Source organism: Camellia sinensis, chromosome 9 (genome assembly GCF_055761805.1).
Source record: "Camellia sinensis isolate YWXY chromosome 9, ASM5576180v1, whole genome shotgun sequence".
Classification (NCBI taxonomy): Eukaryota; Viridiplantae; Streptophyta; class Magnoliopsida; order Ericales; family Theaceae; genus Camellia; species Camellia sinensis.
In genome coordinates, this window is record NC_138969.1 from 22,840,178 (window position 1) to 22,867,979 (window position 27,802).

A 27,802-nucleotide genomic window follows, 5' to 3' on the forward strand; every position below is an offset into this window, starting at 1 on the left:
GTTGATTTCCTCTTTTTTTGAGCAGTTGTTTCATGCTTGGGTTTTGATGAATTTCTTCTTGGACTGAGCTTGAATATCTTTTTGATAGTTCGTTCTCTTTCCTTTGTAGATATTTCAGTCTGCTCTTATTCCTCAAAGTTAGTTGCTTCATCTTTATCCTCCTCTTCAGTTTGTGGTAGCAATTGTTGGTATATCTTTTTTTATCATTGTTTCTTCTTCCTTTTCAGATATTTCAGTCTGCTCTTGTTCCTCATTTGTGTATTTCAAATTGCTCTCCTATATGAATGAAAATTATTAAAAAGAATGATATGACACAAATTTCAGTAATAAATTTATAATTCAGTGATTCAAATTTATAATAATACTAGAGATTTGGTCCATGACAACAACATTTTATCACTGAATCAGCAAAATTAAGCAAAATTTATCACTCAATGAAGCAAACTAAGCAAATTTATAATTGTGAGCAAACATTTATCACTCCATATCAAAATTTATCATTGTATAGCAAAATTCATCAGTCAATTAAGGAAATTAAGGTTTTACACTGATAAAACTTGTTTCTTGAATAGTTTCCTAGCACAGATGAAATGCCTAAATAATTTTCTACCAGAAATGTGACACCACGAACATTAAAAGAATTTATCACTCAAGTAAGTGAACTAAAGGAAATTTATCACCGAATTAGGCAAATTAATTAAATTTATCAGTGTGAGTAAATATTTATCACTGCATAACAAAATCTATCATTTATTTAAACAAAACAAAAGTTTTCAATGCATACCACAATATTTTTCAGATCATCCAAGGATGACTTTGCCAATTGTTATCCCAGATGTGTGATGTTCCATTTTGTAAATCTTAGGATTGTGTTCTTGTCATTTGGTTTGATGATGCTTGTATGTTCGCATATCCAATACTGTAGAAGACAAAAAAATTGTTATAAATAAGTATTTAGTAAATGTAAATATTATATCTTATAACTTGTAAGTGAGGTATTTACTTACCAATAAGACTATCATACATCCAGAGACTTTATCGATGTGGTTCATGTTGCTTACTATTGATCTTGTGAGCTGTTGTTTCGCTGTGCCACACCAATCATAAAACTTTATTCTATCAATATGCTCGATATATTTTATGAATCCCCAACCAATTGTAGTCCCAGTACCCAGATATAACAAAAGCAAATAGATCAAGAGGCACACAAGCCTGACAACATCTTCTATATCCTCATTGTTGTTACTTTCCAAAAGTTGAGTGATCAATTTTGTGATTGATGTTCTTGTCATTTTACTCTCTATTATGTTCCTTCTTTTTACCAAATCTATCTCATTTTTTCTTCCATATGAGAGATTCATCTTATTTTGTCCACATGCAATCCTAAAAATCAACTTAAAGTCATTGCTTTTCAACTTCAACTTCAACTTCAACTTCTTAGCACCTATTTTGAAAGTTTCTCCATCCATTTGATAAGTTTACAAGATTTTTGCAACCACATCATCATGTTTCATAGAATCTCTTCTTTTCACCTTGTTTGTACTCAATCTATCAACTAGAAGTGAAAAATGAGTATTTCTCAATAATGCCAAATGTTCCTCTTTGAGTTTTATTGTCTTGAAAAACTTGATAAGAGATTGAATGTTAGAACGGTAGACATACTTTGCTTCATGATCATGTATCTGTTCAGTCCTAGTTTTTCTTCCATCAATTTTTTTCTTCCCACTTGCTTTGTGGAGCTCTGTAGCTTGTTTCAGTTGCTGTTGTTTGGGCTCTCCATTGTCAATGTTAGATTCACGTTCAAGTTCTGGTTGATTTTCACTTTCATCTGTTGTTGGCTCTATAATACACTCAACTTTGTCAATCTTTTTCTTTTTTGAGAAACTTGTTTCTTGACGACGTAATTTTTTACGATGACTAGGAACATCTGTACAAAAACATCGAGCATAAACATTGAAGATTAAGAAGAATTTATTACTGAACTAGTCAAACTAAGAAGAATTTTATCACTGAATTAGGCAAAGTAAAGAAATTCGTCATTGTATAGCAAATATTATCACTCAATTGGAAAAAAGTAAGCAAATCTATCATTCTTATAGCAAATGACTAGGAAGATATGATTATTATGAAGTTGAATATCACTGATAAATTAATACTGTATGGTACACATTGAAAATAGCTTCAAGTCAAATTTTATCACTTAATTATAGTTATGAAAGAAAAAGGGAATCAAATCCATTATTATAACAAATTTTAGCACTCAATTAGGCAAATTAAGCAAATCTATCATTGTTATAACAAATTTTATTATTGAATTAGGCAAAGTAAAGAAATTCGTCATTGTATAACAAATATTATCACTCAATTAGGAAAATCAAGCAAATTTATCATTCTTATAACAAATTTTATTACTTAATTAAGCAAAGTAATCAAATCTGTCATTGTATAGCAAATTTTATCATTGAACTAGCAAAAGTAAGCAAATCCATCATTGTATAGCAAATGAACATGAAGATATGATTATTATAAAGTTGAATATCACTAATAAATTAAGATTATATGATACACATTGAAAATAGCTTCAAGTCAAATTTTATCATTTAATTATAGTTATGAAAGAAGAAGGGGAAGATGAGTACGACTCACGTTTGATTGGCATGTTTGTTGAAGATGAACTAAATAGAGAGAGTAGATGTCCGAATCGGAATATAGATCGAAACGGTGGAAGATTTGTGGGGGATTTGTTCGGAATCAGTATGAAAACAGTTGGCGATTTCTTTGGAAACGATAGGAGATTCGCCGAAAATCTCTTCGTTTGTTCCGATCTCCAAATCAAAAATCACCACAGAATAGTTTCCAAATCTTCACACGTTTGTTTGCAACAGAGCCCTTGAAAAGGCGCGTGTGTGTCACGTGCGCATGGGAGAGTTCGTGATAGCTTCTTTGCTTCACGTGTGTGGTATGATATTAAGGGGTAAAATTGGAAATGGAAATAGGCCAGGACTTGATCGACATTAAGCTATTTCCATGAGACTGGATGGTAAGTCTTCCATCCACTCTATGACCCAAAATATTTTGAAAAAATAGAATTGGGTTGAGTCAGCCCGTGAACCAGTGTCCAACCTTGAGCTCAACCTAGCAATTCCAGTCCAACCCATAATATAATTTTAAATTTGGTGAGAGTTTATTTTATTTTATTTTTTTAAGATTTGGTGAGAGCTTAACTTGAGATTTGCTTTTTTTGGTGATTTTTTTTTTAAAAAAAATTTAAAATTTAGGTTTTTAAATTACACTTGATGAGACGAATCAAATAATTAAAAAAAAAAAATTATAAAACTTCAAAAAAGACAAAATTAAATAAAAAAATTATGAATTTTTAATCTTATATTAGCCTTTTCATTTTTTATAAAATATTTATAATATTTATATTTTTTAGATTTATCTACCTAAGACGGACTGAAAAACTAAAAAAAAATGTCATAATTTTAAAAAAATTTACAAAAGAGGTCGCTAAATTGTGGAGGGACCAAACAACTTTTAAAATTCACTACAAATTAAAAGAAAAAAAATTAACAAAATTGCATTGAGAAAACCAAAACCCAAACGATGCAAACTCTTTCAATTAGTAATGGAACTACACTTTCCGACCATGCATATAAAAACTAGATACATTCAGAAAATATAAAATATAAAATGATTAAAACATAGAAAACACTTTTGCTTTGCACATAACATTCAATACATCAAACTCCTACTTTTGCTTTGCGCATAGCATTCAATACAGGTGGTTATTTAGTATTTTCGGAATATAAAAACATGATATTTCATAAAGTTTTGATTAATAGAGAGAGGTAGGGACTCACGATTTATGTTGGAGATGAGAAATAATATGAGAACTAAGTAATTGATAATTGACTTGGACTATGATCACATGATATTTCGGGATTATTAAATAATTTCTCCATTCAATACATCAAACTCCCAAACAAACTAGTCTACCATTTGTAAGCTACCAACAGGACGAACTGCTTCAGAACTTTGATTATCCACTACACCACCATCCTAGTTCCCCTCCTCAACCTTCCTCCAATCCCCCCCTTCATACTTCTTCGCCGTATCATACGAAGCATGCAATCCAAACAAGAAATAATACGCCAACAAAAAAGCAGTCCAGACTGCAAACCTGATAAACGAGTCCTTGTCAATCGACCCAAGAAGAAATATATTGATTGCAATCGATGCAGAAGGCAACCATGGTACCAATGGGACTCCCCAATGCTTGGCTTGCCTTGCCATGGGAACAAAAACCTTGAGCCCAATTGTTGCCAAAACCCAAATGGGAACTGTAATGCAGTACCCAATCCAACCCTTTTGGGAGAGTGCCCAGTAAACTGAAGTGGCGATCGAAGAGGCGAGGATGAGGAGAAGGAAGACAATGAACTTGATGCGATCGGCGGGGGTGGTGACACCGGCCAGGTAGTAGCGACGTACAAGGAGGGCGAGGGCGACTAGCATGAAGATGAAGAGGGTGGAGATTGAGAGGAGGTTTGAGAGAATGCTGAGGTTGGTGAAGAAGGCGATGACTGCGGTGGCGGACAGAATGCCTACTGTGGCGTTTACGGGAGTGCCGGTTTTGGCGTCTACTAGGGCAAACCATGGTGGCATCATGTGGGTTCGGGCTATGTGGGTCAGATAGCGAGCTGTACCCACAGCTACAACCAGCAATACTGATGTCATACCTGTCAAAATTAGAAAAATTATTACAAACAGTTTCAACAATCAATGCTATATATAATTGTAATTCATTACTACTTCATCAATTTTCCATTCTATTAATCTTTTTTTTTTTTTTTTAAATTTTATATTGTTTTCTTTGACAATTGCCATTCATCACTAATTCATGTTTTTTTGACAAGAAATACTCTGACCAAATTTATAATTTATAGAATTTAAATGTAAATAACCCAATTTATTATAAGAGCCTAAATTTAAAAAAGAAAAAGAAAAAAAGAAGTACCTTTGAGTGCACCGGCAGCAACAATATATTTAGCCCAATCCCACCCAACAGCTTGGAACGCCACAGAGAACGGAGCATTAGCATCAATCGACGCATACGGTTGCATAAGGCAAAGAGTAACAGCCAACAAACAATACATAATGGTAGTAATCACCATTGATCCCACAAGTCCAATCGGAATGTCCCTCGCCGGATTCTTCGTCTCCTCCGCCATCGTTGACACAGCATCAAACCCAACATAAGTAAAAAACAACACTGCCGAAGCCTGAAACACCCCGTGAGGACCGTAAGGTGCAAAATGGACATAATTCTTCGTGTCGGCTTTGATGAGACCGGCGATGATGATGAAGACAATGACAATGATGTGGACGATGGAAGCGATGAAGTTGATGCGAGAAGAGCCTTTGGTGCTGACAACGGCGATGATGCAGATGGCGATGAGGACACCGATGGCGATGGGGTCGAGCTCGTTGTAGCCGTTGGCGAGGCCGTGGGCGTGGATGCGGAAGTTTTCGGGTTTTTGGTTGCAGAGGGTGGCGAAGTATGAGGTCCATGCACGGGCTACGGCGGCCATACCGATTACGTATTCGAGGAGGATGTTACCGGCTGCTATGAAGGCTACGAAGTTGCCGAGTTCTACTCTTAAGTAGGCGAATGAACCACCTGTAAAATAGAAAATTTGAAAGATTTTCAATGCCTGCATTTGGTTGTATTTAAACTTTTATAAATTTTAATAGAATACTGTTATATATACCCATTAATGTATTGATTAGTATATTAATTAATGATGTGGTATAATTTAAGAAGTTTTTAATATTTGTAATGTGATTAATGAGTAGAGTCAATAATAATGTTATAATTAATATTAGTACACTAGTACATTAATTGGTGCATGTAGCACCGCCGATTCTCAATAATATAATACGCACCAATTAGTGTACTAATTAGTGTACCAATTAATAAACAAAATTTATGATGCATATCACTCATAACATGTCAATTTTAAATCTACACGTTACGTTTTGTTTTCATGATAAAATTTTGGTTAATTTTTCATATTATCTAGAATTATTATTAAGGGGTGGTTTGAGATGATCTAAATAAGTGTATTTTTTACTTTTTATGAAATATGAGTTGGGTATGTATTGGATTTGAAGTGATGTGATAGAAAATTGATGTGACTTAAATAAAATGATATGACTTAAATAAGATAGTGACTTTTTAACTTTTTAAAATTATGACAAATAAAACTTAATTATAGGGTTTTTTTTTTTTTTTTTTTTTTTTTTTTTTTTATGCAAAGCATGATATAAATGTGAAGTTTAACTTCTGTGTTGTTGGAATAAAATATTGGACATTTTATGGGCTTATCTATCACACTTTGATGATAATATTTATTTTTTTTTCAGTATTTATATGTAGATAATTTATGAAAAAAATAAATTAATTTGATAATAGTAACTAAATAATTTTATCTTATTTATTCTCTAAAGGATTGAGGGTATACTTTAAAACAAATGTAATGAAATTATACTAATACATTTATTTCAATGGATTGAATTATAAAAATAGACCCTAAATTAAGCCTGTAGAACCTTCTCTTGGATGGGGCTTTTCTTATATTTGTCATCTTAATTTTAGATAACGTTTGGTTTGATAGGTCTATTTTTGGGACAAGCTTTAGTGATCTAAGTCGTCACTTTTTAGGACACGTTAAGTAAAATATTTATGTAAAAGATTAAAATGATTAGATATCGATAGTTATATATTTGAATCAAATTTGTATTACGAAAAATATATAGCTATTCTTGAAATTATATTTATCGTCAATTTTTTTAAAACAAATATAATTCAAACATATAGCTATCGATATCCAATTATTTTATTTTTTTTGCATAAATATTATACTCAATGAGTCATAAAAAGTAAAACGGTTTGAATCACCAAAATCAATTTCAAAATGGACTTACTAAGTCCAAACACTCTCTTAAATTAAGATGACAACTTAAGATAAGCTAATCTCCCACATAGAGAGAGAATAGATTCTTGGGAACACTACAGTTGTCACGACCCAATCCCGGTGCCAAAGGTTAGAAGTCCCAACTAGATAATTAATTTAAATTTTAACAAATTAAGTGATGTAGGCGGAGACGAGATAAAGTAGTAAATAAATTAAATAGGTAAATAAATAATTAAAATACTCAATAATTTTATTAAAACAAAACATTCATCGGGACTTTTATTTGTTTATTGATGATCGGACAATTATTACAAAAAACACAAAATGTCTGCATTAAGTCATGTGCTTGTCCCATTACATGAGGTTATCACTTTTCCTCACATTTGATCCCCTGATAGGGGATAACACTATAAATACATAGTAGAGTAAGAAATATTATATCAAGAGTATAGGGTACAAAATCACTATAGATAATTATTTAAACTAAAGCATTGTACATTATTTAATTGGAGTTAATCAATAATTTAAATAGCAGAAATGAATTTCAGAATATAAATAAAATAGTCATAATCACGGTACAGAACAAAACAGAAGTCACGAAAATGACAATCAAAACAGAGGTCACCGAAATGACAATTAGAACAGAGATTAATAGATCCATAACAAACAGAAAGACACAAAGTGATCAATCAAAAACCAATAGTTATTTAAGTCTCCTAAGACAGGGGACTCATGTGGTGGTTCTCACAAAAATAAATGTTTATATATTTATTATCCAATAATTTTTAAAATTTAAATAATCATATTCATGAATTTTAATTTAAGTAAATAAGATTCATAAAATAATTAATGTAATTGAAACATTAACATAATTTTTAAATATAAATCATATAAAATAATTTATAATAACTCAAAATATATATAAAATATTTTATAATGACTCATGATATAATATTACCCACCTTGACGTAAATTTTTAATTTTCCCTTGTTTATCTACCTAGCGTGTCGCTTCTGTTTTATTTTATCTCCTGCTTCTATCTATTTTTTTTTTACTATTTTTCTTTGGATGGTGGTATCATCCCCTATTTGTACAAGCTTGCTTCCGAGCACGTTAAGCTTTTACCTTTCTAGCTCTCCATTTGTCACCTTCTCAAACTTTTGAGGTTTATTATACTTAATCCCCAAGTAAGAACTATCCTTATTACACAATAGCCCCATTTGTAATTAAATTAGTTCCCATTTTTTATTTATTTTATTTGTTTACATATATTTTTGTAATACACCCAATACCCTTTTCATTAAGTCACATTTTACCATATACAATTAAACATTTTACCCTATTATTATTATTATTATTATTATTATAATTTTTTTCTTCTTATTATTATTATTTTTTGTGTAGTCAAATTAATTAAATATTTGGGTGTCACAATAGTGCATACCCTTCAATTGAATGGATGTGTACCATATGCACTTTATAACTAAAAAAAAAAATGAAATAATTTTAATTTTTTGAGTCATAACTAAAAAAAAAAAAATCAAAACTAAATACAACCTAAAATATAACTAAAATAATGTTATAATTTTAAAAAATTAATTATAATTAAGATTACATATAATATACCTCTTCTAAAAAAAATGTATATTAAAATTTTGATAAATTCTTAAATTTGATAGCTAAAAACGGTATTAAGACAGGTCAATAAATCATATTAAAGAAAAACCTTGTATAATTCAATTTCATTTGATTACGATTGTGACTTTGAATTGGTTATTAAAAGTTGACTACTGACTTTGTATTTAAAGATGTGGTGGAACTCTCTAAGGATTATTTTGAAAAATAAGTTAAAAGTTATTTTTTAATTTTTAACTCACTTTCTTCTCTCACAAAAAAGTTAAAAAATAATTTTTAAATATTTTTCTAAAATACTCTTAAAAAAAAAAAAAAAAACAACCGTGACAAAAAATTCTAATGTTTGAGTTTTAAACCCAGTTCTATACAGTTGGTAGGGTAAAAAACTAAAAAATTAAATAGAAAAACAAGCATAAACATCACATTATAGGTTAGTCTCACCTATGAGAGCTTTCTTTTCAGAGCTACAGAGCATTTCTGCAAATGGTTAAGTTTGTCTTCGGTTGATTTTGTAAATTAGACAGTATTGTTAGTTTGGGGGGCTCACGAGTTTTGTTTTGATAATTCAAATCATTCAATGTATAGAGTCTGTCGAGTATTTCATCCCTGTAAAAAAATTACAATGATCGGATATCAATAGTAACTTGATCGGATCATATTTAACAATTTATTTTAAAAATTATATTTACCGCTGACAAAAATCTGATCTGATCAAGTAGCTATCGATATTCGATCAGTGTTTTTTTTACAAGGATCATCAAAATAGGTCCCGTGCTGGGCTCTCACCAGCCTAACAGCATGTTCTAGTTCGATCTCAAACGGAAGAGAAGCTTGGCCTAAAAAAGACAAACAGACATGTGGTGGCGTTGGGGGTGTGTGCGATGCAGTTCGGATAGTTTAAGAGTAAAATTACAAATTAAATGGTGGATTAGCGGATTGACAAATTGCGGTTTGAGCAATTTTGGGCGGATTGAAAAATACTCTAACTAATTATCAAACATTTACCTAATATATAACACTAATTTGCATAATATTTTTTTATATGTATAATACAAACTAATTTTATATAATATGATTCATATATATAACTAATAATTTGTAACAAATTTCACATTTTAAATATCTCTCATGCTCATTTATACTTTAATATTTTATTGGAGGTTAAAAAATATATATGTATTAATTATAGTGAAACGGAGTGGTTTAAAAGATAAATTATAAATTTTAAAGTTTAATCCACAATTAGTAGTTAAAGCGATGTGAATTGATGTGGATTGATGCGATTTTAACATATTGAACAATATTTTACACAATCCTAGGTGGCCTGATAACCTTATTGAAAATGCTAGCCCAATTGCGTGATAGAAAATTATTCCCAACGACATTAAGACGTGTTTTGGTAATTAAGAAAAAAGTTAATTTATTGACCTATTGAATTATTTAGATTATATATATTTTTATAAGTTTTTAAAAAAAAATTAAAAAATTAATTTTCTTATTTTCTAAAATAGGCTTAAATAATGACCGATGCAAATAAATGTTCATAGCATTTGTTTGATATTGAAATTTATGTAAAAAAAAATATTTTACAAATAATGAAAAGATTAAAGAAATGATTTTGAAATAAATTAAAAATATTTTGAAATTAAAGTATTTTTTGGTTTTTCAAATATATATTATTTTTGGTGACAAATTTAAAAAAACACATTCTTACAATAATTTCTCTCGCTGGGAGAAAACCTTCTAATAACGTGGAGGATCTAATTAGCTATGCTTGGGAATGGAACCAAACAATTTAGTTTAAAAAATAAAAAATTATAAATTATCAAATAGCTAAATTATTGAATAATCCTATATAAATAAAAATACATAATGATTTGACTCGTTATGGATATTTCACTTCGAAATAAAACACCTTTAAATATGAATTTATTTAAAATAATGATAATGATATATGTGGTGAAGTGGTTTAGAAATACTCTTGGATCCAGTCAGATGTCTTTGATCCTTTGATTGTTACCTGAAAAAAGGATGGACACTCTGGTCGGGGGTGCCGAAATTAGCACTCCGACGGACAAGTTATTATTCTCTCGAGCTTACTTCTATATCAAGTTACTTCGTCTATTCACTCTTTCTTCCTTTTGGTTGACGTTCCTCTTTTTATACTACATCTAGGCCCAAGGGTCGGGCTCACTCTTAATCTCGCACATGGTTGCTTACTCGGCCTTCCAGTTGTGTGTTGGTTTCTACTCGGCTCCTTACATGGCCGATTCGTTTATTCGGCTTTAAGAGCCCCTGGGCAGGGCTAAATTGTCTTTGGTTTGATGTTGATCAAATTTCTTGGCCTTCCTTAATATATTTTATTCGGCCTCCACAATTACCCCCCGAACATCCAACTAACTCCAATTAGTCAGCATGTTTGGTTTTATGTATGGGAAGTAAAAAATACGGTGCTTGCACTCCTTCTAATACCGAAGTGTCAGAATGACCACGACTTAGAAATCATTATAATATCCCGTCCCTTTGTACGCGTTGCTCATTTAATGCGATATGAAACCGCGCTGTCTCTTTGAATATTTTTTGAATATGCAAGGCTCTTTGGTTGTCTCACAGCATCTCTCCTTCATTTCACGACCTCTGCGATTTCCATCTGCTCCCCACTGTCCTTCTCTCTCTAACCTGTAAGTTCTTCTCTTCTTTGCATCTCTTCCTCATTCCAGCTCCTATTTTCTTGTTTATTTCTAGTTTAGCGTATTTTCTATTCCGATTCGAATGGTGAAAAATTTGAAAGCTCTTCTTTTTGCGAACCGTGTTTCCACCTTTCGACGTCATTTTTCGATTCCAGATAACGTCCAGTTGTCACTTGTGGCAGATAGCGTAGTTGACATGGAGAGGATTGATACGAGTACGATTATCTTTCCCCTCTTGTCAATCGCTGAGGGCGGAGTCCGTTTCCCTCTTCACCCGTTTTTTAGGGTCGTTTTTCACTATTGGGGTCTACTTCCTTCACAGCCAAGTGTAAACTTTTACAGAATCATAATGGGCATAGTCGAATTAAATCGTCGACTTATGATTAATCTAGGAATCCCTGCTATTCGGCATTGTTTTGCCTTGGCGAAATCTTCTGGTCGGCAGGGATGCTACTTTCTCAGAGCCAAGGACACTGATCACCATTTGGTGACTATACTTGCCAGCTTTGGTAAGCGTGTTGACGACGTCATGGTTGTTGTCCGAGGCAACTGGGAATTTGGCGAAGGCGAAGATCGCCTAGATCCTGTGCCTAGACAAAAAGGTGAACCAGGTGGCCGTGCAGTCCCATTTCTTTGCGCATTTCTTATATGTCTATTCGGCTTAGATTCCATGTATTTATCGTTTCATTTTTGTAGGTAGCGATTTGAAGAGAGTACTTATTTTGGCCGACGACGCTATGCTTGAGCAAGTCATAACCGCGCTCCAATTCTTTGGCCGTCCAAACCTCCAAAAGCAAGGGTGGGCCGCCCATTTGCTATTGTGATACGAACCAACATATGCAATTTTTTTGGCTGTAGATCACATTCCGATTCCAAGGGGCGAACAGCAGCTTACGGCGCTCATTTTCCCAAACTTCAAGAGCCTTAGGGACATTGGTCTTGAAGGTTCGGATTCAGAGCCAGGTGGCGAAGTTGGCGATCAAGCCGCTGAACAGCCGAACCAGTCCAACTTGGACAGTTCTGAGGGTCGTTTAGGGGAGAAAGTCGATGTAGCTCTTGATTCGGCTTTTGAGAAAGTCAACTTTAACCTCTCATCCACTTTAGGCCGAGTTGACACATCGTTCGAAGATGATATTTTCACCGACCTAAGAGACCTTCCTGGCACAGATCCTGAAAACATGGCTGGGGAATTGCTCGCACAGATGGCCAGAAGAAAAAAAACTGAGAAGATGGCAACCTGAAGGAGGGCCGAAGCCGCCAGATCTGAACCCCCACCACCTGCTACTGTTGAGGTTAAATCTTCCCCACCTACTCCTGTTGAGGAAATAGAGAAAATTATTATGGCCGAGTCAGTCATGGAACAATCGAACGACTTGGTGGTCGAACAGAGGGGGGAGAAACGCCCCATCGAGATCGAGGCTGACTCTTCTGAAGACTTAACCGATAAATGGCCACGTATAAAAGAGTCGCAAGACTTGGCGGCGCAGTTTATTATCCAACCTAAAATAAAGAACGCGTCGGTTTCTACTGATATGTCAGCTTTGAAGGACCCCACCGTGTCCCTAAGCGTGGCCTCGTCGATTTCCTTACCAATGGACAAGGCTGTGTTCCGTGTAGAACCGGACCCAGTGTCGATAGCACTAGCTGTTCAGTTGGCGATATTGGTATGTAATTGACACTTAAAATATTTCGTTTCTTTTTTATGCAGACTAACTTACACGTGTTTTGTTTCAGGCGGCGGGCAAAATCACAGAAATCGACCGCTGTCACTATGACACTGTCAAGCAAATCGGCTTACTTAAAGCTGAGGTCGAAACCGAAAAGGGCAAGGCTAAAGAGGCGTTAGCCAAATTGGTTGTGGCGTCTCTTGGAGCCGAATTCGAAGGGAGGAAAGCGGAGGAAGAGCGAGCGAGGGCCAATGCTGAGGAAGAGAAGGCCAAACACTCCGATCTATTGAGGATGGCTGTAGCTCGACTTTTTCACGCCCCCTTTTGGAAGGTTTGGAAGAAAGCCTTGCAGTTCGAACTCCCGCGGTTCTGAATCTAATCTCACAAGTGCAATATGAAATTGATAAACACCAAAGAGTCCAAATCTGGCAAATCGTTTGGAAAATTGATTTTAGGATAAAAAATGTCAAAATTAGACTGCTTTGCCAGATATAGAGTCGCCACGTAAATATTTTATTTTGGAAAAATCTAAGAAATCCATGACTCGTGCCAAAGGCCACGTGTCCGTCATCACCAAAGTTGCCTTGGCTTTGGAACTTAGGTATGAGAGGGAAAGGTCATGAATTGAGCACCCCTACTCGCCCGACCAAAGATCGGCCTCTATTAATCATGATATGATTTTTTATAAACATTATGTGCTCTTGTTCCGGTTATTAAGCTAGTTTTACTATGTGATGCGCACAAGCAAATATAGACTAGTTTGCTCAATTTGGAATGATTCAATTTCATGTTTGTCTTGCGAAAATGGTTTGAATTTGCCACTTCAAGTAAACTTAAAGTTTGCAAATTTGCCACCAAACATAGTGGGTTTAAAACTGATTTGCTACTCAACAAAGTGGGCTTAAAACATATATTCGTTGAATCGTTCCAATTCAAGCAATAAGCCTTCATCCACAGGCATTCAAGCAGTTTAACAAGTAAGCATTTAGCCTCATGGTAAGCATGTTAGTCATGGCAATCACTCACACTCATGCAAGTATGCTAAAGCACCAAGAACTCACCTAATATTCCAAGCTAAGAAAATATGAGTTAGAAAAATATGCATGATTCCTAACTATACAAGATACTTAATGCAACACACGCAATATGCAATTTGATAATATGCGGTTAACACGTATTCAAAGAAGTATTGAAACGATAATGCAGTTAGAATGATGCGCCGAGCCTCGGTGCATGTAATACGAATGAATGGATGCAAGTATAAGGTGTGCTAATTGAAACATGTCCCTAATCTAACCATCAAAAGCGATTAAATAAAAGGGAGAAAGACGTGGAGTTGGAAAACATACACATTATTATAACACGCTCTCACGAAGGAGAGTCTAAATGAATAAGCAAGCTAACCGAGCTAAGCTAAGCTAATTAAGCTAATTATTACAAAACTTGAACAAATAGCGAAACTAATTAACTAATTATTACAACACTTGAATGAATAATTAACTAACTACCTAAGCTAATTAATTAAAAGAAATTAACTAGGCTAAGCTAATTAAATAATACAACATCAACTAATTAGCTACAACTAATTAAGCTAATTGAATATTACAACACAATTCACTATGCTAATGAAACAATTAAATGATCAAACGCATTCGATATGAACACCAAGGAAGATGGATGGAGGTTGCATGCACATCGCTTGAAAGCTACTCTATCTACCCAGACCGCCCCTGTTTCACCTTTAGCCACCGCCTCTATTTTTGAAAAATTGCACTGCTGGCCACACACCAAGGGCCAGCCGTGCATTACTGATGGCTGGCCGGGCCCACAGAAGGCCAGTCGTGCATTGATTTGGTGCAAAACTCTGTTTCTGTACTTTGAGGTGAAATCAGTGCAGATAGAGCATTTTCAAGCTCTGTTTCTCCTTACTTTCTTCTCTGTCATGGGAAAGCATCAAGAGAAGGTTGTGATTGACTCCAAAACCATCAATGAGCGATATGATCACTTGATGATCTCGAATATCATTTTGGACAAAAAATCAATGAATGTAATGCAAATGGACCACCCCTCATTTTTCTCATGGAATGAACTCAAAAAAGGAAGTTAAGACGCTTTAAGGACATCAAAAACACCATGAAGTGATGCTTGATGACCCTTGACACAAGAAACTTAGCATAATGTCCGGCCAAGTTCAAGCTATTTAAGCCATTTTCTTTAAGTGTGTTGATCCAAGTTTTAAATTGCCATTCATTAGTCCATTTGTCCAAATGCGATGTTAAAGTCCTCAAAACAAGAAGTGATGTCAAACAAGAGGCCTTTCTAAAACATGAGAAGGAGACTACACTGTTGATGATGAATCTCCGAAGAGATTAAGCCATTAAGTGTAGGTCTGCTTTACATGCATTAAACAACCTTAATTGGTTGAAACCATTCTCAAGAATGAAAAGTATGGAATGATAGATTGATTAGTAAACGTAGGCTCCAAACATGGAAAATAAACAAAGAAAGCAAATCAAACAAGAAGTATGCCAACTTAATGAGAACACAAGTGTATTAAACAAGGCATGAACCAATTGAAAAGACCTAGACAACCTTAAAACAACCCTAAATGCATGAAAATCGGAGGTAAAACATGCATGAAAAAGGGTTGAAAAGCTAGGCAATACAAATGAGAATTAAGGCTAGTAAACAAGGATAATGAGGGATGGCTAACCCCTCTATTTTTGATAGGGCTGAGCAAGGAATCCATAAAATCCGTAATCCGATCTAGTGCAGTCTATCTGGTAGGTTTGGATTGAATTTTTGAATCCGTGGTTCGGTTCCAGATTGAAAAATTAAAAGTCCGTAGTCCACGGATTAGTTTTGGATTGAACCTCACAGTTTTGGATTGGAACCGATCTGAACCGTATACAAATAATCTATATTTATATTTTATAATAATATCTTCTCTTATTGTATATAAAACCTAAACCCAAACCTAAACCAACACAGTATCTTTTTTTATTGCTTTTGTTTGTTGTTTTTAGTTTTAATTTGTAATGGTCTAAATAGTTATGGTGGAACTAATTTTCTTATAGTTGTTTAAATTTTAGAGCAGTATGTCGCTATTGTGGAAAGACATGTTACTATAGTGAAACTAATATGATGCTATGTTTATATTTTTATGAAATTAAAATGTTATATATATTTTTTATTATTTAATTATGTGAATCTGTGGTCCTTAACCGATTCAATCTGCGTTTAATCGATTGGTTCGGATTGGTTCAACGATTTAAACGGATTGGATTAATTCCAATTTTTCAAGAACTGTAGATAACGGATTGGTTTTGATTTTACCCCAATCCGAACTAATCCGGATCATGCTCACCCTTAATTTTTGAAGCTTCAAAACATGGTTTTTAGCCTTTTCAAACCTCTAAAAATCAGTATAAATACCAAAGGAAAAGAGTGAAAAGGAGATGGTTTAAGTTATAAATAAAGGTATAGAAAGAGCAAGCTCTCTCTACCCTTTTGGTAACTCTTCAAACCCAACTCCAAACACTTCAAACAATATCAAAACAAACCAAAACAGCAAGAATTATGAAGTAAATGATAGAAATGAAGGCAGGAGAAGAGAGAACAAGCTTGTACCTTTCAAAAAGTAAGTTTCTTGTTTGATGATTTAAACTTGGTTTCAATGTATTCTCAAGCTTGAATTACACTTCTCCAAGATCAACCAAGGCTTTAGAGTGGTAAGACAAGGTTGTATATGGTGTGTAGAGGTGGTGTAAGCAAGCTAGGTTAGCTTAAAGATAACTTGCAATGGAAGAAGGAGGAGTCAAGAGCTCTCAAGGTGTATATATCACTTCCAAAATTTTGTTCAACCCTAAAAACAATCCCAGAGCTTCGGTTTTATAGAATTCGAGCTCAAAAGGTGATAAATATCTTTAAAAATGGACAGGTGGCAGCCTCATGCCCAGAACAGTGTTTGTCGCAATCGAAGGTCGGCCGGCCATTCATAGCCACGGCTGGCCATCACTGATGTACGGCCGGGCCTTGATGGCCTCCCTTATTTTTTCGGTTCAAACTCAGCTCAGGGTGAGAAATGGTCCAAAAATGAAACTCATGGGTTCAAATAAGGTAAATGTTGAAGATATGAGGTTCATTTCGGAAGCCTGATTGATTCCGAATCGTTGTGAATTCATAATTCAACTTTCATCATCGAGTGCATTGAACCAAGTGTTTGAGTCTTGCGGGCGGTCAAAAATGAGGTGTCTACAATGGCCGCCGATGAGAAAGTGAATGTGAGTGGCGATGCGCTCAAGTTGGCCAAGGAGGCGATTGTGAAGATAGAGGCCGATTTGGAAGAATCGAAGAAGGCAAAAGAAATCGCCGACTCTGAAATTTCTAAGGCGTTTGATACTGGAGAGAACGTGGCCTTGGAAAAGTATGTAGAGGAAGTACCCAAGTTTGAAAATCAGGGCTTCAAACACAGCTGGCTCAAAGCCTTAGCAGCCGCTAATGTGACATTAGAGCAGCCAATTCCATACGAGCAGCTAGAGGTTGAGCCGTTGGAGTTTGACCCTAAAGAATAAGTAGTGTTAATGTAATTTTGCTTTATGTTTGGTAGTTTTTGTATGTAGTTTTTGTAGATTTTTTGCTTATTTTGTTTAGAAGTCATTTCTAGGGCAGTTTTCATGTGTAAAATGACAATTGTTTGAACTCAATTTATTAATGAAATTTGCCTTTTTGTCTCTCTTCTACATGTGCTAATTAATAGCTAAGTAGGACAATGCAACGCCATTCGGCGATAAATAATTTAGATTAATGGCCAAGACAATGTATCACAATTCGGCCTTAAACTAATGGCCAATCTATGCAACATTTGGCTATAACATAATCTGCCGAATTAAATATACGGCTCAATGCTAAACTTATCTGGCCAAGTGGGGTAATGTACTGTAATTCGGCTATAACATCAGATGCCGAATATAATGGTATATTTGTCCTTGCCCCATTTAGACAAGGAATAAAGCATATGGCTTGCCAATTTGGACGTCGTTCTGGAGCTTGATAAAGCATATGGCTTTTGCCAATTTGGATGTTGTTCTAGAGCCGAATAGAACATTTGGCTTGAAATGTAAACATAGTCTGCTGAATAAAATATACGACTCAATGCTAAACTTGTCTAGCCAAGTGGAGTAATGTACTGTAATTCGATTATAACATCAGATGCCAAATATAATAGTATATTTTCCCTTGTCCCATTTGGACAAGGAATAAAGCATATGGCTTGCCAATTTGGACGTCAGTCTAGAGCTTGATAAAGCATATGGCTTTTGACAATTTGGATGTCGTTCTAGAGCCGAATAGAACATTCGGCTTGAAATGTGAACATAATATGCTGAATAAAATATACGGCTCAATACTAAACTTGTCTGGTGAAATGGGGTAATATATTGTACTTTAGCTATAACATCAGATGTCGAATATAATGGTATATTTGCCCTTGCCCCATTTGGACATGTCGTCCAAAGCTGAATAAAATATGGCTTTTGCCAATTTGGACGCCGTTCTAGAGCCGAATAAAACATATGGCTTTTGCCAATTTGGACATGTTTCAAATCCTACTACAGATGCGGGGTTAGCTGCGGGGCGCATCGAAAATGCTGCATCTATAATTAATGAATGAGGTATGTAGTATTTAAGAGGTCCTAGGCGTTGTGGAACAAATTTGGCACAGACGACGAAAAGGGCAGTCAATAATTTAAAGACGAGTAGAAAACTTGACTATCGACGATGGTTGTGAGTTGGGCCATAGATGTCTCAGAGATTATTCTTCAATAGTAAAGGAGAGGGAAGAAGTTTGGCTGAGCTAGACGTTGAAATGCATCGCATTGCTGAAGGTGAAGCTCAAAGAGCAGGGAACGTGACAGCAGAAAGGATAAAGAGACATCGGTCGCCCAGATATCGGAGTAGGTCCCCCAGAAAAGGTGATGTAGCGAAGTCCCCTAGGGATAGGATGCAGCAACGAGGGGGCTCAAAGGGTCATACTGCTAGTCATAGCGCTGCGCGAAGTGAGCCGAGTAGACCTCCGCGTCCGTTGAGCTTTTCGGTCTTTATTGGGAACAAACCAATGACTGAAGTGGACTCAATAGTCCGTGACCCCAATGTGGCGGTGGAATTCGCGCGAAATTTTTTTTCGCCAGAGGTGCAACAGTTGCTCGTCGGCCGTAGTGATTACGAAATTTTCAGGAAAGGTATACATGGGTCGATCCAAGGACTTTACAGTGTGTATGAAATCGGCATGCGCTTGCATGCAGTGAAAAGAGAGCTCGAGCAAAAGGAGGGATGCATTCGAGATTTGGAGCACCGTGCGGAAAAAGTCGAGAATGAGGTAAGAAAGGCTAAGGTGGTTGAGACGTAATTGGCGTGTATTGCAAACTCAGTTGTCACGGACAGAGTCAACCAGCACTTGCTGGATCATGCTATAGCCGATAGATAGATGGCAAACATGTTTGCCAAAGAGGCTATAAGGACTCGGGCCTATGAAAAAGGCTTTTTTGATGGCTAAAAAATCGGCATTGAAAAGACTAAGGAAAAATTGGCAGAAGACGTTTGTCGATGTGAGAACTGTGGCTTCAAACACGGTTGGGTTAGGGCCTTACGAGCCACAGGCGTCGACTCGGCGTTACCACTATTTTAGAATTACAAGTTTCCCTTCGAAGCTTACGACGCTGAAAAAACTGATGACAAAAAGGATGCCGAGCCGGAAAAGTCTTAGATATTAAGAGATATATTATTTGTACTTTTGAATTTGTCGAACGTTATGTATTTGTACCTCTTTGGTGAAATAAATAAATATTTGTTACACTGCTTTGTTTAATATTTGTATCAATTTGTGTGATAATTGTATATTTGTGGGCCTTATGCGGTTGTATCGCCAAATACTTGGCCATTCATGGCCATGCAATAAGGCCGCTCTGAATTCGAAGGCTTAATTCGGCCCAAACGTGATCTCCACGAAGGGAACTCCGAATTTGGAGGCTTATTCGGCCCAAATATGATATCCACGAAGGGCGCTTCGAATTCGAAGTCTTTATGTTGGCCAATCATGACATCCACAAAGGGCACTCCGAATTTAGAGTCTTTATATTGGCCAATCGTGACATCCACGAAGGGCGCTCCGAATTCAAAGTCTTTATGTTGGCCAATCGTGACATCCATGAAAGGCGCTCCTAATTCAGAGGCTTATTCGGCCTAAACATGATATCCACAAAGGGCGCTCCGAATTCAGAGTCTTTATGTTCGCCAATCCTGACATCCATGCAGGGCGCCCCGAATTCGGAGTCTTTATGTTGGCCAATCGTGACATCCACGAATGGCGCTCCGAATTCAGAGGCTTATTCGGCCCAAACATGATATCCACGAAGGGCGCCCCGAATTCGGAGCCTTATTCATTTATTCTACTATTATTAACGAGATAGTAATAAAAAAGGAGAATGCATTGCGAATTTTGTAGACAAATACATGTTAGCATATCAGCAAAAATTAGAAACAAACTAACACGTCGTACAGGTTGGCTTAATGATAAAATTTCCGCAAATGTGTAGAATTCCAGGGTCGTGGTAAACTTCTGCCAGCCATGTCTGAAAGCCGATATGTCCCTGTTCCGACAATTGAACCAATCTGATAAGGGCCATCCCAGTTGGGGCCTAATTTACCTTCTACTGGATTCTTAGTAGTAGGAAGCACTTTCTTAAGGACCAGTTCTCCAGGTGTATAACGTCGTAGCTTTACACGCTGCTATATAACTTAGCGAGTTGCTGCTGATACCGCGTCATGCACACAAGAACACGATCTCGGCGTTCTTCAATCAGAGTCAGATCTAAGGCCAACATCATATTATTACGGCCCATATAAAAAACCTTGGATTTCAGCGTAGGTAAGTTGATCTCAAGGCGGATAATTGCCTGTGTTCCAAAGCATAAAGCGAACAACGTTTCCCCAATAGATCGTCTTGGAATAGTGCGATGAGCCTACAACACACTGGGCAATTCTTCGACCCACCTGCCTTTGGTTTTTTCCAGCTGTTTCTTGATGCCATCCAGGATCACTTTATTAGAAACCTCTGCCTGACCGTTGCTTTATGGGTATGTCGGCGAGGAAAAATAGGGCTAGATACCATATGTATTGCATAATTCTCGATAGACCCTACAATTGAATTGGGTGTCGTTGTCGGAGATAAATGCTCTTGCTATGCCGAATCGTGTTATGATGTTTTTCCATACAAAACGTTTAACATTAACATCTCAAATGTGTTAGTGCCTCTGCTTTGACCCACTTTGTGAAATAATCTGTCGCGACGATCAGGAATCGTTTGTTTCCTGAAGCCCGTGGTAATGGTTCGACGATATCAAGTCCCCATTGAGCGAACGACCAAGAACTAGTAATGGAGTTTAGTTATTCGGTTGGCAAATGAGTTAAAGGGGAAAACTTTTGGCATTGTTCGCACCTTTTTAAGTAGTTCTCAACATCTGTTCGCATGGTCGACCAATAATACCCTTGTGTTACTGCTCGGTGGGCCAATAAGCGCCTTCTAGAGTGGGGGCCATAGCTACCTTCATGTATTTCGGCCAAGAGTTCCTCAACTCTATCTGGTGAACACATTCTAAGTACGGCCCAGAGAGAGATTTTTTTGTAAAGCTTTCCTTGCGGATCCAGGTATTATAGCGGGGCTTTATTTCACAGTTTGTGGGCTTCTTTCTTATCCATTGGGAGTTGTTCTGATGAAAGGAATACAGCGATAGGGTCCATCCAACTAGGTCATGGCTCAATGATGTTAACTTGAACTGGTTCAGAAGAGGTAATGCTCGGCTCTGGGATGAACCATACTTCGATTGTTCGTTTGACTTCTGAGTTAATGGCAGAGGTTAGGCAAGCAAGAGCATCCACATGTGCATTCTAGTCCTGGGTTATCTGATTTAATTCGTGGTGGTCGAATTTTGTGAGCAAGGAATTCTTCGTTTTCATGTAAGCTGCCATGCGGTTATTTTTAGCTGCGTATTCCCTTTTCAGCTAGTTGATGACTAGTTTCGAATCACAAAAAAAAAAAAACAACCACTGTACACCAAGGTGAAGTGCGTTACGAAGGCTAGTTAGCAATGCTTCGTATTCAGTCTCATTATTTAATGCATCAAAGCCCAGTTTGACCGCCTGCTCGATTATTGCCCCTTCGGGGGTCATGATTATTATGCCTGCCCCGCTGCCACGTTGGTTGGATAATCCATCACAATACAGCTGCCAAATGTCTCCAATATATATTCGCTAGTCGGATTTAGGTTGCACCTGATTGGACTTGAGGTCGATATGGCATCCCGTGAACTCAGCTACAAAGTCGGTGAACACTTTCCCTTTGATGGCAGTTCTAGGCAAAAACTGGATATCATATTGGCTATGTTCCCAAGCCCACTTCGAGGCCCGCCTTGATGCTTCCGCGTTACGAAGATATTGGATTTTTGACAAGATCTTATTGATTGGCTCTACTAATTGTGTATACTTCTTGTCCAAATGTCTTCTACGCCTGCTATCCACTTGATATTGTTCATTTGATCGGTGCGAATGCTAATCGCTTGAACAGCGAGAATCACCCTTTTGTCTCGTTTAGCCCAAGTCTGAGGTTTTAGGCTCCTTGATGGCACAACACTTATCGACTGAACGAGAATAGATGGAGCCGACTTAACAACTTTTTGTCCAGTCTTAACCTGTAGGGCATCGTTTTCCACCTTACAATATTCTTTAACTTTCTTTATTAGCGCCCAAACTGTTTTGGGGGGCCGTCTGGTCAACGAACTGTGAAGAGGACTATCAAGATACAATTCCATTTTAAAAGCGGTAATAGCCATGGAATCATTGCAGACATCACCTACCAGGTTGAAACATTCCCAGTACCGAGTCGAATACTCACGGAGGGTCTCTTCTGGTTTTATTTGCATTGCCTAGAGAGAATTAGTTTGCTTTGACTGAACTTCGTTGGTGATGAATCTTGCCCTGAAAGATTTTTGAAGTTAATGAAAGCTTTTTATTGACGCCAGCTCCAATTTATAGTACCATCTAACGGCCAGCGGTCCCAGGCTACTTGGAAACATTCGACACATGAAGACTTCATCATAAGTATGCAACGTCATCGCTTGTTTATAATGACGAATATGGTCAGTTGGATCTGATTTTCCATCGTATAGGGTGAACGTCGGTGCCTTGAACATTTTAGGTAGCACAGCCCTTGCGATGCATCGTATGAAAGGGTCATGCCTGTTTTCTTCATCCGAATCTTCACTTCCTTTACCTTGCCTGTGTCGCATGTATGGACTTCCTTTGGATGAGCTGGATACATCAACTCGTCCTTTCTTCCTGGGTTCCTAGGATAGTGAGTCAGAATCATTGTCGTTATCATGTTTCTGAAATCGATGTCGTCAATCATTCTTCTTTCCTGGGGATCGACCCTGGTCACGGCATGCGGCCTGTTGGGATTTGGCTAGCTCCAGGGCCAATTCCTGGTGCAAGCGTTCGTTCTCAACCATTATATCTTATAAACACTGTTCATTTCGCTTTGCTTGATCCATGATTGTCTGCATGGTCTCTTGCACAAAAGTTGAGGGTGAGGTCTGAGCTACTGGGTCGAAGTTCAGAGCCCGTCGCGCGGTGATAGTCTTCGGTCCAAGCATGTTTCTTGGAGTGATGTCATCTCTTGGCGTAACATCATCAGCAACTACCGAAGGATCATCTGTTACACCCGCTACGGATGCACTTGAGTATTCCCATAGATGGCTCCAATTGTAGTGAAGTGGTTTGGAAATACTCTAGGATCCAGTTAGACGTCCTTGATTCTCTGATTGCTACCTGAAAATGGGATGGACACTCTGGTCGGGGGTGCTGGAATTAGCACTTCAACGAACAAGTTAGTATTCTCTCGAGTTTACTTCTATATCAAGTTACTTTGTCTATTCACCCATATCTCTTTTTGGTTGGCATTCCTCTTTTTATACTACATCCGAGCCCAAGGGTCGGGCGCACTCTTAATCTCGTACATAGTTACTTACTCGGCATTCCAATTGTGTGTTGGTTCTTACTCAGTTCCTTACATGGCCGATTCGTTTATTCGGCTTTAAGAGCCCCTGGGCAGGGGCGAATTGTCTTTGGTCTGATGTCGATCAAATTTCTTGGCCTTCCTTAATATATTTTATTCAGCCTCCACAATATATCATTCTTATCAATTTTTTTTTATATATAAATTTATCTATTTTTAGAATTTTCCTTCTATATTATCAAATCATCGTTCCATCTATTTTTTTTGATAGAAAAATTAAAAAAAGTCAACTCCTAACTGTACTAAGGCCTCGTTTGGGAACAAATTATTTTAGTAATTTTTTTGACATTTTATGAAAAAATATACAAAAAAGTAGAGAGAGTAATGTGATAACTTATAGTGACTTTTTGATTAAAATATATTAAGAGAGAGGTTTGTGCCAAATAAACAGGCCAAGCTGGTTTGGGCTTGGGTCATGTCATTGTATTGTAGAACCGAGCTATATTGGTTAAGGATGATTTGAGTTGAGGTTTTGGACCGTACAGTTGGGCTAGCCTTAAAATCTGGGTGGTTGACCGGGCAAGCTATTCGACATAGATCATACACCAAGCTAGGCAAAGTAATGATGCCTCCGACCAGGTTAGACGCTTGTCGCGCACTAAGCTCGAATATATTTTACCCAGACAAATAAATAGAGCTTGAATAAGCTGAGTGGGAAGCCAAGTTGGATAATTAGCTCGGTCCTTGAAGTAAGTCAAGATTGAGGCCTGGGCAAACCGGGCTATATGAAGCTCAGCAGCAATGGCTACTAGGTCCAATTGTAGTGTGAGATGCAAATTCCACCATCTGTATGCGTGGATACTGTTAGGCAGTTTTTTCATTAGTGTTTAGCTGTATTTGTGCCTACACGTAGAGGGAGACAAGAGGGGAGTACATCCACATGTTCAGGAAAGGAAGAGCAGAATGGTGTGTGCAGAAACTATATAAACAGCGCAGCGCCTCCATGTACCGGTCTGAAATTCTTTTTATCAGAGCTACCTGCATTTTGTCTCCTCTCTCTCTTTTTTCTTCTCCAATTGTGCTAACTTAATCGTCGAAGGAGTTTTCCGACTGCACACCCGTCGAGTAGCTCACCATTATTTTGTTCTCAGCTTGAACGATGTTACACAGAATTTAGACACGAGAAATATGGAGAGTGATAAATAATTCTTTCCTGTACATAAATAATTGTCAAACAAAATCTTAAGTTTAACGTCCTAGTTCCGATTTAATTAGAGCACGTGGAAATTTCGCACACGAGGATAGGGACTCTGTATGTTAGGTGAAACTTGGAAGTTGGACTTGTCAACTTAGGCATTCGTAACCCTGTTTGGGAGGTGGGTTTTGGGTTTTTTTTGAATTAAAATTCACAACAAGATATAATAAATTAAAATAATTGATAAGATAAAATATCATATTAAATTTATAATTATTTTATTTTTTTTATAAATATTATATCTAATTATAAAAAAAATTTAATTATCTTATTAAATAAAAAAAAATTAACCTATTAAAAAAATTAAATACTCAATTAAAATAGTCAACTTTTTAAACAAGGCTCCTCCCCTATGAGCTAGTTTGGAAAAAAAAATTGGAAAGCCAGTCACTGCTTTCTCACTGTGATGTCGTATTTGGACGTCTTACGTAATATTATTATATTAAAAGTTTGAGTTTGAACGAGTTTATGACCTATTTATTAGTATGATTCATATCGTTTTTTATTGGAATTATGGATGATTTTTTCAGTTTAATTATTTTTTTTTAAAAGTTATTCTTTTTTTTAATTATAATAATAATAAATTTATGTGGCCACTTATTTAAGCAAACAGGATAAATCTTTTTTCAACAAATTATCAAAAGTTGAAGTGAACGAATTTACAATAATTCTAATTCTTGTAACTAATCTAAAATGATATAATCATAAAATTTAAATGATAAATAATACTAAATTGGAGCAAACATTGAGTAACTAGGAAAATATTTAAGATCTACAAAAAAATTCTTACAATTATATCCATAATAATATAGTATCATATATTTTAATTTTTAATTTATTACACATCCCATAATATAAGACCGAACTCTCTTATTACATCATTATAATTATAAATGAATTTATGAGTTTAAAAACATAAGTCTCTGACATTACTCAACCAACTAAGTTCAAGATCTTTGTCCCTTACGAACAACCCTTAAGAGGGTGCTCTTGAATGTCCATCCAATTTTATTTCTCATCTTTTAGGATTCGCTTTGGATTTAGGTCGTTTTAACACTCGGTCTAGAATAGATTTTTTTAGTAATATTTTAACTTTTTATAAAGAGTTATGTTCGAGATATTAAATAATTTATCAAATTTTTTACCATACATCTTATATGGGTTGTGTGGGTTTTATAAAAAGACTCAAAAGAATAATTTGATAATTTATATTAACTTTTTAACTATAATCCAATATTTGTTACCATGACTCTCTTTAAGGGTATAGTTCCAAGAGAAAAGTGGTAGATTTAAGAAGAGTTGAATAAGTGCTTTGCAAAAGTAAAGAGTTTAACTTCCATAGATGTTAATTTAACAAAAAAATAATGACTTTGCCAAAATATATATATATATTCCCAAACAAGGTCTAGTCTTACTTATTTTTATCTATAGTATTTTTTTTTAAAAAATGATGATTATATTTTTTATATTTAAAAATAAATTAAAAAATTAGAAAAATAAATTCATTCTTGTAAGCTTTTTTAGATGATTTTTATAACACCTTAATTTTTATTTATGTAAAAAAAAAGGAAAGTAGGTGAAAAGTGAGATAGCAAACCTGCAACAGGGATCTCCACGGCGAACTCAGTGTAACAGCAAACAGAAAGCAAGGCGGAGATGCCGGAGATCACGTAGGACAGGACGACAGCAGGTCCGGCAACGGTTTTGGCCTCAAGTCCGGTGAGGACGAAGATTCTGGCGCCGATCATAGCACCCATGCCGAACCACATCAGATCCCACCAAGTAAGAGTCCTCTTCATCTCGTTATTGCTCCGAGCCTTCACTTCCAACTCGGCCGAATCGAGTGACCGAGTCAAGACTCGGTCCATCAGCCTCGCCGGAGTTTGCTTCAGAGCCTTCCCGTAGTTGGCCCAGCTTTGGAACGATTCTTCGGGGAGAAAATCGCCTTTTGAGAATGTGCAACCTCTCCTCTTGATTCCCTCTCCTCCTCCATCGTTGCCATACGGCATCTCTGGACATAAAGAGAAAACGATTTCTGTTTTGGTATGTGCAACCTCTCATCTTGTTCATAAACCTTCTTTTTATGGTTTACTTGTTTCTAAAAAACAACAGGAAGCGGAAAAGGCGTTTTGGTATGTGTTTGGTTGCTGAGAAAACGATTCGGATGAGAACAAGATGGAAATTTTGAACCAAAATACATCCGAAATTCAATTTCTGTTTTCATTTCTTCTTTTTCTCTCCATTTCCAGAGCAACCAAACAGACTCGAGTCTTTCTCAGAAAATACGATTTATTACCCAAAAAAAAAAAAATCAATACAGGGGAAAAAAAAATTGAATTCAAAAGGTTTAATCTGAATACTATTTTCTACAAAATACCTCTATATCTTGAAGATTTGGATTCAAAACCTTTCAATGAAGCAGATTACAAAATGTTCTGTTCTGGTATATAAATCGACAGAGCAATATTCGCTGCCGGGTTTGAGATACTAATTACAAAAAAGTTGCCATCCAT

The 27,802-nt window shown here is 36.1% G+C and overlaps 1 protein-coding gene across 2 annotated transcripts; it reads right to left on the bottom strand.

Moving 5' to 3' along the window:
* Positions 1-3,874: 3,874 nt before the first annotated feature.
* On the bottom strand, positions 3,875-27,802 carry LOC114312299 (cationic amino acid transporter 1-like). 2 transcript variants are annotated; one of them, XM_028258518.2, is made up of 4 exons: positions 27,667-27,802; positions 26,887-27,300; positions 5,018-5,680; positions 3,875-4,739 (listed from the first exon to the last, which is right to left on the bottom strand). In XM_028258518.2, exons 2-4 carry the CDS (start codon positions 27,296-27,298, stop codon positions 4,063-4,065), a joined length of 1,752 nt encoding a protein of 583 aa, XP_028114319.2. In that variant the 5' UTR covers positions 27,299-27,300; positions 27,667-27,802; the 3' UTR covers positions 3,875-4,062. The 2 variants fall into 2 exon arrangements, with proteins under 2 accessions (XP_028114319.2, XP_082742410.1); XM_082886284.1 differs by lacking the exon at positions 27,667-27,802 and having other exon boundaries at positions 26,887-27,430.

Bases quoted from the DNA above. Each gene is read 5' to 3' on its own strand.
- LOC114312299 (XM_028258518.2), bottom strand. From the start codon at position 27,298: ATGCCGTATGGCAACGATGGAGGAGGAGAGGGAATCAAGAGGAGAGGT. The intron at 5,681-26,886 runs GTTTGCTATCTC...TCTATTTTACAG, and splicing joins CGTGGAGATCCCTGTTGCAG to GTGGTTCATTCGCCTACTTA. The intron at 4,740-5,017 runs GTACTTCTTTTT...TAATTTTGACAG, and splicing joins TGCTGCCGGTGCACTCAAAG to GTATGACATCAGTATTGCTG.